We start from the raw sequence: 11,183 nt of genomic DNA, 5'->3' as shown, positions 1-11,183 counted from the left end.
AGCAAGTGAAAATGAAAATGTTGCATGTAGTAATAATGCGCGCCAAATGCCATTCATCCATGATATCAAATGATTTATTCACGCCGCCAAAATGTATGTAACAAATAGAATGAAACGTTTCTACTGTCCCAATATGTATGTATGTATGTATATATGTATATTCTTGATCAGCTTCAATAGTCGAGTAAATAATGCGTATCCGCCTCTTCGTCCCTTTAAATACTTACCAATTTCTATCTGCAATATTTAAAATAACGGGAATTTGGCTGAGTAAAATAAGTTACTAAAATGTTGGTAAACTTGTACAATTGATTCAGATATCTATGCAAAATTTGAGAAGAATTTTATTTTAAAAACTTAAACAGTTGTTCCGATTGGTGCATGGTGTAAAAAAGTCAGAACAACGAGCTGCTTTCTTCATTTTATGAATGAATGGATGAAAACAGCTGTTTGTATGAGGGAAAATGCTTTGACGATGGCGCATGCCCAATGTTGCAGAAGCAACATTGTTGCCAGCCGGAAAAACTATAGGAATTCGGGCTAGAGGCACAGTCGGCTGTCAGCGTTCGAAGTATTCACATCCAAAAGCGAAATTGGACGGAATACACTTACGGTGTGAAAAACTCAAAATACTGTTTTTCAAGCAAAAGACAACAATATTTCCTTATAATTAATAAAAAAAATATACAGAATTTTAAATTTTTTTTTCCGTTGTTTTTTAAGTTAACTGTGATAAAAAAAAAAAAAAAACATAAGAATACAATGGCGACGAATGAAATGGCTAAATATTATGCTGTCTGAAAAAGCCTAGAAAAGTGTAACAAATGAATACATAATACATTTCATATGTACATATAACAGCGACCACATAAATTTATAAATAAATATAATAAATATATTTTGGTGAACGAACAACAAAAGCAACAACAACAAATTGACAAAGAATTAATAGCAAAAAGCAAAGCAGAGGAAGAAAACGAAAATGCGCGAAAACAAATCAGCAAATTAGCCATGCTAGCCAGGCGAAAAACAGAAGATCAGACGAAACAGAAGAGTCAAGAGTCAGCTATATCCGTCCACATACAACAACATCTACAAATTGTTTACACGTGTGAGTGATACACATATACATACTTAAATATACCCTCCATTAGCCCTACTTATAATGATAAGCAAGTGAATTACCTTTGAGAACTGTCAGAGGCAGGTCCCTGTAGATCTTGTCAGGCAAGAGAAAAAGAATTCAAGCAACTAGGGAATACTGGAAGATTTCAACTGACAGACTGACACACGCTCACTGAATCACACACACAAATTAATATATATACGTGGTACACACACACACACACTCACGCACTTCAGGAATCAAGCCAGGCAGATTGCACTTGAAATGTAAATTAAAATTCTCCAAGGTAAACGAAATAAATAAATGTAATAAGCCTATTAAAAAAACGGGCACGCATTTTTATTTGACAAAATGACAGTAAAATGTTAAGATATGTGTGTATGTGTGTGCGAATGTTGTTTTTTAAGACTACATCATTTCAAGTGGCTTTTTTATTACTTAGCTCATTTGAGTGAAAGCCTTGGGGTAGACCAACCGAAAGCCCTTAGGATTGTCGCTGTCAATAAGTTTATCATGCCTTAAGCTTTTCAATATTTTTATAAAATGAAATGAAACAGGAATATGTACATTCTAATACAATTCATGGACTTACACACATAAAAAATGTCAAGAGCCATTTTGACCTAAACCTCACAAAACGAACTCTTCAATCAGCTGTTTTCCAAATAAATTGCCATAAAAGACTTTCAGATAGGAGTATATATACATAGACTACAATGTTGTGCCATTTGCTTGATCAAATATGTGTAAGGATAAATAAAATGATATTCAATCTGAAATCGTAATACTTTATATCCAATGGCGGACAACAATTGAAAAGTTTTGATGTGTTAATTTATAGCGTGGAGTTGGTGATTTTCTTAGGATGGTGTACTGAAAATTCTGTGGACTAAGCTTTAACGGTTTTGTTTTTAGATGAATTGCCTGCGTTATTTGATTTAATTGTCTTCGATGTCGACATATTAGCAAGATCTTAATGGTTTTAAAAACTAAAAATACAAACATAATATAAACTGAAACGAAGTATTGTTCGGCTTCGTGAAAACCTTTACCATTTCAACCAACCTGGTAACTCAAAAAACTAATTATGTTCTTTTAGTTTAGTCGTGTTTACGAATAGAAGATTGAAAAAGTATAGATTTATAGAAAATATATGTTTATTCGTTAAAGAACTACAAATATATATTTGTATTCATACATAGGTACATAGTTCGTCCATGTCGGCCAACCCAAGTTTGTTATTTTTTAGCATATTATTTTATTTTCTTGGATAAGTAAATATATTCTGATTACAAAAAGCAGTGAACATTTAAGCAAGTTGCATTTAATTAATTAAAATGCAAGATAAATCTGAGAACTCGATAGACAATGCGAAACTTTTGTAAGCCTGTTAAACAAATTAAAAACTAAACAAAAATAAAATTTGCAATCCTAAATTCTACATTTACCATTCAGTGCGTACGTTCAGAGCATGTATGAGTGAATCTGTGTGGAGTGGTTTATGTTAGGTGAGCTCTAAACTAACCCACAGAGGCTTTTTTAGAACTTATCCTTGAGCTAAATACTCTGAACATCTGTTACAAATTCTTAGACATAAATGCTTCTTGAAATTTAATGTCTAGATGCTTAAATATACGCCGCATACACGCACCAGTCAAGTAACCAACATAGCAACAACAAAATAAACAGCCCGAAACAAAGACGCATAAAAAGGATAATGGCTGGATGCTTAACTTGGTATACATAAATCAGCTGCTTTATGCTGCTTGAGCACCTGACCATTGAGCAATCAAATTGCTGAAATTTTTAACAATTAAACATTCCCAAGGCAAGATTCGTTAGGACCGACTAAAAGAACTGAAAAGCCTTTCAGGATGTTCATTAATAAATGACTAACAAAATATGTTAATGCCAACTTAAGGCAGCGCGAATATCAAGTCAAACATAGCACGGCAACTCGGTCAACTCTGGCCAGGCAAGTCGTGTTTCTCCCAATTTTTGTTGGTATGTTTGCTCGAACACTTACACACACACACACACACACACACACACACACTCACTGTGAAAAAGAGCCTTGAAACTGTCAACTAAAAATAAATCGTAAGAGCTCACTCACTCTTTAGCTTTTCTTTTGCCTTTCTTTCACTCTCGCACGCCGATATATATGTGCGATTTGTGTACATATAAAATTATTCTAATAATTTCTGTTTTCATTTTCGAAATTCCGTTGGGTATGTTTTATTTAGTTTTATAAAGTCAACCGCATGTTCGATTCATCTATCTATTCTATTCCGTCTTTCCTTCTTCCACTCTCTGAGGCAAAACAAATTTCTATATGAGAAAATATAGCCGTAGTTTTACCAAAGTACCTACTGATAATAAACATATGTATGTATGTATTGTATGTACATATGCACAGACATGTGTATGTGTATGTGATCGAACATGTAGGAAACACAATGGAAGCATATAGAATAAGAAACCATTTACTCTGCTTAGCTGCCTCCAACAGTCAGAGAAATAAATTAATATACTTAAGCTTTTAATTAAATAAATTTAAGAAAAATGCCAACAGCTCTCTATGCGTGTGTGTCCAAAGTCGAATGATATATGGTCAGCAGACAGTGGCGTGGGAAATATCGAAATCTCTGGGAACGAATGAACTATCTGCGAGCCAAATTCGATTTACTGACGAATTAAAAAGGATTCCAGTTTCACGCAAGAAAGCCAGGATATTTCTATAACAATAGACACTTGTCTCCCACTGGTCGTCAGCCAACTATGCTTGACAGTAAACTATTATTTCGATGTGAAGGCTACGAATCGGAATGGACTGGATCGTGCCTGCAATTAAATTCACCTGCTCCGTAAAGCCTTCTCTAATGCATTTGTGTCCATATTTAATTACGGTTAACCGCAATCAATAGCAGATCAGTTCTACTTGCATCTGTTTGAATATTAAGCAAGCGCCAATCTTAGCACAAATAAAGATAGTTTAAATAGCACACGACAAAAACCTCATCCCGACCATGCCACCCACTAGGCCCCCCACAAACCAGTGTAATGATTAAAATATATGGACAAATAGGCGCCCTGAATTTGGCAAACAAGCGGCAAACTAACAATGACAGGAATTTTAACTTATAAAAACATTCTATAACGTTTTCTAAATCCATATTGGTTTCAAAAAATAACAAAATTCAATTTGGTTGAACAATCACTTGTTGGTCTTTAACTTGTTTTATCTCTCCTGTAATATGGATTACCCTCAATGGAGCGTATACACAATTTGCTCAGGCAAGAGCATATGCACATTTGTGTATCTTGGCACGGAAATCTAAATATTATTTGCATTGCAGCCTGCATTTAATCTCTTTACATTTGTTTTAATTGTTTTGACATTCAAAAGCAATTAGCACAAAAAGTGGTTTAAAGGGATGCAAACATGTTCACTTGCGAACATAGCAGTGCTTGTGTATGTCGCTAAATGTGATAAAAAATTACATGTAAAATATTTAACAAATTTAAATACGGACATGAAACTTTATTATTCATACGCTCTGTTGTACTCGTTATCTTCTATCTCCCTCTCTCTGAATTACTCATGGGACATTTAGAGTAAATCCTTTTTATGCCAGCTTAAACCAGCTATATCCCGTTTAATCCATATGTAATTCATATAATTTTCAGTGGATTTAGTGCAATGGCAGTAAAGATTTTTATTTTTCCTGCAGCCACTATTACTTATGAACTATTTAAATTTACTATACGGATTTATAATTGGAATCAAATGCTTAGGGTATACCAAAATCGGCGCAGTTACTTTACATTCTTTCCCCTATTAAAATCTCAATTTAAGTGCTGGATTAGAAAAGCGAAAAAAAAAAAGAAGTGTCTTCTGTTAGTCATTTACTTTTTCATTTTTCGTTCTTTGATGTTGGTTAACAAAAAAAAAAAAAAAAAAAACAAGGCATTGTTACAAAAACAAAAAAAAAAAGAACTGAATGTTTTTTATTCCCCGCGACAAAGCAGCACCCAAAAACAAAAACCCTTCAAATTTCTAAAGTGTTCAAAGCGAATGTAAAATACGCTTACTATGATCAAAAAATACAGAGAATAGTAATTCTTTCAGGCAATATCCTTAGCAAGTCCATTAGTAGGTAAAGGCCATTTCATCAACGATTGATTCATGGCTCAAGATAATAAGCATAATATTTGTTACAAATGCTTAACACAAAATACATGCCAAGTCTGTAATATCATTCCAAAATGGCAGAGCAGAAAAAGACAATGGCGAAAAAGGAGAAGTGGAAAATGGCTGGATAGGTTTGAGTAAGGCAATGGCTAAGAATGGTTGTGTGGGCGATTTTCCAATGTCAGGGCCATACAACTGTGTGTAAGTACTGTGTGTTTGTGTGTAAGTGTGTGTCTAATTGTGTGGTTTTGTGAGTGTACAGGCACGTGGAAATCGTCAAGCAAGCAAACGCCAAACGGTCCGAAAAGGGCGTCCGCGCATAAAAACTAATTCGAATTATAATTGCTGCAGCACAGGCCAAAGAGCGGGTAACATTCCAATTTGGCCTTCTAATTGCTATAATCGCATTAACAGGACACTGTCCAATACTGGTCGACTACTGCCACTGGAGAGGACGACATTTGCTCTGTTTAAATGACCGGTATATGTATATGTAGGTAACACCTGCAGCAGCAGAAAATGCTGGTGACTTCGCTTCATTTCAATGGTGCAATGACCACAAATTGTTGACCACTTAACATGCAAACGAGCAGGAACAAAGGCAGTTGGACGGAGGTGCAGGGGCGCGTCAAAGAACTGGAGAAAATTAACTGCAGCTGCCACATAGATAACAAATGGCGACGAAACATGCATACATCATAGGCCACATGATTCATATGCTTGTGGGTGTAAGTCTAGCAAATATAAATGTAGCCGCACAATCATCAGCAACAACTTTTGCAGCATTTAGTTTTTATGTTTAGTTTAGTCATAAATTACTCCACAATAAAATCAGAACCAGTATATAACAATGATTCGATTTTAAATAAACCATTCCAACAGCAACATATGCTACTCCTGAAGAGGGAATCAATTCGTAATACACCTACCAGCGATTCACTTGTCTATATAATCTTAGGTTCTTCACATAATAAGGAGTATCGATTGTCTTTTATTGAATTGATGTGAATTTGATTTCTTGTAGTGTATTATCACTTCCAAATTATATTTTATTACACCGTGCGTGTGTTTTGCCTGATTTGTTTACCCGTTTATGATGGCCTATTGCCAGGGAGGTCTAAGCTGTGCCATATTAGACGCAGATATCGTAGGGGTTGGGCGGTTTTCCTTTTTTTGTGTGGACGGAGTATGATTTTACCCACTTAAGCTTGATTGATTGATGGGTGAGTGTGATAAAGGGAAGTAAAGTGCCGCGAGGTGTTGGAATGAGATTTTATGACACTTACACGCAATGCCAACAACAGCAACAATACCAACAAGAAAGGGTTAGTAAAATTAACCTGACAATTAATATATTCAGGTGGGGGGGACCAACAATACTCACAACAGCAACAGTTGTACAAGCGAATAGTCGGGCTAATAAAATTATTCATGTATAACCGAAACGCGATTCCTATATTAATACATATTGATAGTTATCTTGAACAAACGTCCGATAAATACTATTGGAAAAATCAATCAGTGTGTGTAACGGTTAACACCGATAGCATAATATTCTATAATATAACTGATAGGATAATAGATATAGTTTGCAATAAAAGGCAATGCAACATTGTAGCCAAATTAAATACTGAATGGTATACGTATGTATAAGAAAACTTTTGAGACAGTTTTGAGATACTTTAAGATATATACATAGTAAAGATGCTAAGTCACTTACACCTAGTCATAACTAACCATGCAGCAACAGCAACAGCAAACTTGTACTCAATGACCTTGTATTTTTCATTTCCTCTTTTACAGCTTAAAGTGTCAACGAGGCGTGGCAAGCAGGTCTTAACCGTGCACTGTGCGGAGCGCAGCGAAGGACGCCGTTCAGGTGTGGCGACCCGAAACCAAGAAGAGAAAAGAATTTATGTTCTTTAGGAAAACTTTTGGCGATATAAATGTTCCTTAAATGCTAGCAAAAGTTGACTAGAATTTGGCCAAAGAGATCCGAAATGAGCTCTTCGACTGCTGCCCGGCTACTTTTGCCGCCCACCGACTACGAGCTGAGCCCTATTAGTGTAGATCAATTTTTGGATAGTGTAACAGCTAATGAGGCCATGCGTTATGATTTAACCGATGAGACAACGTTGACACCATCGACAATTCTACTCATCAATGGCAGCACCTCAATGGCCCCGCACAATTACACTGACACCCAAACGGATTTTATGTATCCGCATTACGACGATGATCTTGGCATGGACCCAAATTGGACGCGGATGTGTGAGGATCCCTACAATCCTATGCTAGAGAACAATCGCATTGAATTTTGGGTCTGCGGTGTTATGCTTAATATAGTGGGCATTTTGGGTATACTTGGTAATGTCATATCCATGATCATATTGTCCCGTCCGCAGATGAGATCGAGTATAAACTATTTACTCACAGGACTAGCGCGCTGCGACACTATGCTAATCATTACATCAATGCTACTATTTGGCATCCCCTCGATCTATCCGTATACTGGGCACTTTTTTGGGTATTACAACTATGTGTATCCATTCATTTCGCCAGCTATTTTCCCCATCGGCATGATAGCCCAAACAGCTAGCATTTATATGACCTTCACCGTGACACTGGAACGGTATGTGGCTGTTTGTCATCCATTAAGAGCTCGTGCCTTGTGCACTTATGGCAGGGCCAAGATATACTTCATCGTCTGCGTGTGCTTCGCCCTTGCTTATAATATGCCACGCTTTTTGGGAAGTGCTGACAGTGACATATCAGCTACCCGATACGGATAGAATATTGCACTGTGTGCGGCCCTCGCGACTGAGAAGAGACCTGAAATATATCAATGTATATATACATTGGTGCTATTTGATTGTCAACTATATTATACCATTTCTAACGCTGGCCATTCTCAATTGTCTTATCTACAGACAGGTGAAGAGGGCAAATCGTGAACGTCAGCGTCTATCGAGATCAGAGAAACGGGAAATTGGCCTGGCCACCATGCTGCTATGCGTTGTCATAGTTTTCTTCATGCTTAACTTTCTGCCTCTGGTTCTGAACATTTCGGAAGCTTTCTATCAATTGATTGATCATAAAGTCACTAAAATTTCCAATTTGCTTATCACGATCAATAGCAGCGTCAATTTTCTTATCTACATCATCTTTGGCGAGAAATTCAAGCGCATTTTTTTACTCATTTTTTTCAAACGACGCCTGAGTCGTGACCAACCGGATCTTATACACTACGAGAGCTCAATATCGAACAACGGCGATGGAACCATGAACCATCGCTCATCCGGCCGCTTCTCTAGGCACGGCACTCAGCGGAGCACAACGACCACCTATCTGGTGGCCACGGGCGGGGGCGGAGGTAGCGGCAACAATTCACTGAACAATGTGCGACTAACCCAAGTGTCCGGATCGCCGGGTTTGATCAAAATTAAGCGGAATCGAGCACCCTCGCCTGGCCCAGTGGTCTATTATCCGGCTAGGGAGATGCAACGTTCGGCCTCGACCACCACGAATTCTGCAACCAATAATAATACGGCACTCGGTTACGATTGGACATCGGTGGATAATAAGAAGCTCGGTCATGTCTCATCGGGATTTTGAGTGTATATAGAAACATAGATATAGTCTACTACAGCAAATAGATACTGTAATCGAAAACTAAGCGCTCTAAGCGTAGCGTTACTTTGTGATAAGCATTAAGTGTTTCTTCTGCAACTTCTACTTCAACTCATACTACTACTTCTTCTTTGACTCTTAATCTATCCACAATTTATATATATATACTATATTATAAAACAGAAACAATTAATTTTCTTATTATCTTAAAATCTAAAGTTAAGCATTTCGTTAGGTACTCCAATTCACAGTTGAAATAATCCTAAGTTTGCAATCAGTCATCCAAACAACGGCGATTTCATTTTAAAATGAACTAGAGTATTGAATTACAGAGACCATCCCATCATTCACGACTGCATTTGAAGAATTTAATTTCAATTGATTTTAATCTAAAAACTCTTTCTCATTCATATAATTTCAATCAATTGAATTTGCCGCAATTTTGCACTAAATTTAGCCCACGAAATAACGAACAAAATGCAAACTTTTAGCAACAAAAGGGTCCGATCCCTGGTAGCTGAAGCATTTCTTCAACTTTTTGAACTTTTTTATTTGCGAAACTTTGTTAGACCTTTAATTAAAAGCCTTCTCAGTTTGTGCCATCTATCAGCGGAGCCTTGATAAATGATTTTCCTTTGCTTCTTCTGATTGGCCATAATTTAAGTTAATCGAACTTTTACTTTTCTCATTCATTCTTTTTTATTTCTATCCATTGAATCTAGAACTTCATTTTATATATATATATTTTTTTAATATGTCAAGTTGACAAAGAAAACAAAAGTTTTTAGGCAAACTAGGAAAAGAGTAGCTCAATTTCAAATACTACAAAACAACTACAAATTAAATAAAAAGTTAAAAAAAAAAATGTTAAGCAAATTAAATGGAAAAGACATTTTTCAGGTGTTCACAACAGGAATAATATAACCCTTTCATTGCTTTACTGCAAAAACAAACCTTAATATATATCTGTAAATGTATATATATATATATATACATATATATGAATGTATGTATATGTTTAGTAATGTAAGTGATTGTATATATTTATATAAATATTAAATCTTATGCAAAGCATAAATTCATAAATTAATTAATGATTTTTAGTCATAGCTTAGATTTAAATTTGTATAGTTATCTAGCAGAATGCTAAAAACTCAATTTAAACATTTGTGAGACCGAAATCCGACTAAAAATAAATACTGATGATACCATAAACATTTTCCAGTCATTCTCAATTGAAATGCAAACGAAATGCGTTCATCTACACAAGTAAATATTCTAAATTTGACACACTTAAAATTCAATTTGCAAGAGACAAATAGGATTAGATAATTACTCAAGACACCGCCAGTTCAATGAAATGCATGAATCTCAAACAATTCGTCAAGCCAATTTGCAATGCTTAGCACGTTGAGGCCAACACCGAGTTGATGGTAATGATGATAATGCCAAGGCGAAACACAAAGGAATATTCATAATACACGGATAACAAACAAAGTTCTTAACTCAACGCAATTACTTATGTTTTGCTTGCGTACTCATCGGGGGAAATATTGTGTATTCACATACATGGAATAATAAGATGGGGAAGCCTATAGGACTTAAATATACATATGTAAGTGTGTGCCTATTTCCGTTGAACACCACGTCGTATAAGTATTATTGTTCACAAGTTCCATGGAAACTAACCCCTTTTTCTTTGCTTTGGACGTGCTAATTAAGTTTATAAAATATGGACATCAGCCAACAAGTTAAGCCAATTGGAGTGCACAATTATATCAAGGGTTGGGTAAAAACAAGTTAAATTTACGAAAGAAGCAATGTACAAATAAGCATGCTACAAAAAGGTATCCACGGCCTGGTCTTTGTCAATTTTGAGACGAACAAAAACAATTAGGTGAGCTCCGTATTGTGGTTGTGTTTGGGCGTAGTAGGCGTAAAGTCTCTGGCAAAGCTTAACGATAATAAATCAGTTTGGAGATAATGTCAGCAGTTTGGTCCCTCCTCAGTGGCACCTAAGTGAGATTACGACTGGATCGAGAACTCTGCTGAGTTATTTGTACTGCGGTTTTCGTCACCAAAAAAATTTTGATGCGTTTTTAATGTCGCCCAGAGGATTCGACTATCATTTTTAGCTTCAAGTGTTGATGCCTTTTTGCTTTCTCATTTTGACAAATGGTTTAAATTTTCGATGATGTTCTGTTCTGCCAATGACAAAGTGTTGACCCGACG

General features: G+C 36.0%; 1 protein-coding gene across 1 annotated transcript; it reads left to right on the top strand.

The window, feature by feature from the left end:
* The first annotated feature begins 568 nt into the window (after nt 1-568).
* Nucleotides 569-9,790, top strand: FMRFaR (FMRFamide Receptor). Its single transcript, XM_068283783.1, is given in 3 exon segments — nt 569-1,111; nt 7,125-8,065; nt 8,067-9,790. Coding segments are annotated over 2 exon segments (1,614 nt in total). The 5' UTR covers nt 569-1,111; nt 7,125-7,321; the 3' UTR covers nt 8,937-9,790.
* The last annotated feature ends 1,393 nt before the right edge of the window (nt 9,791-11,183 follow it).

Source organism: Drosophila tropicalis, unplaced genomic scaffold (assembly GCF_018151085.1).
Source record: "Drosophila tropicalis isolate 14030-0801.00 unplaced genomic scaffold, ASM1815108v1 contig_169, whole genome shotgun sequence".
Classification (NCBI taxonomy): Eukaryota; Metazoa; Arthropoda; class Insecta; order Diptera; family Drosophilidae; genus Drosophila; species Drosophila tropicalis.
This window is presented reverse-complemented; position numbering and strand designations above follow the sequence as displayed.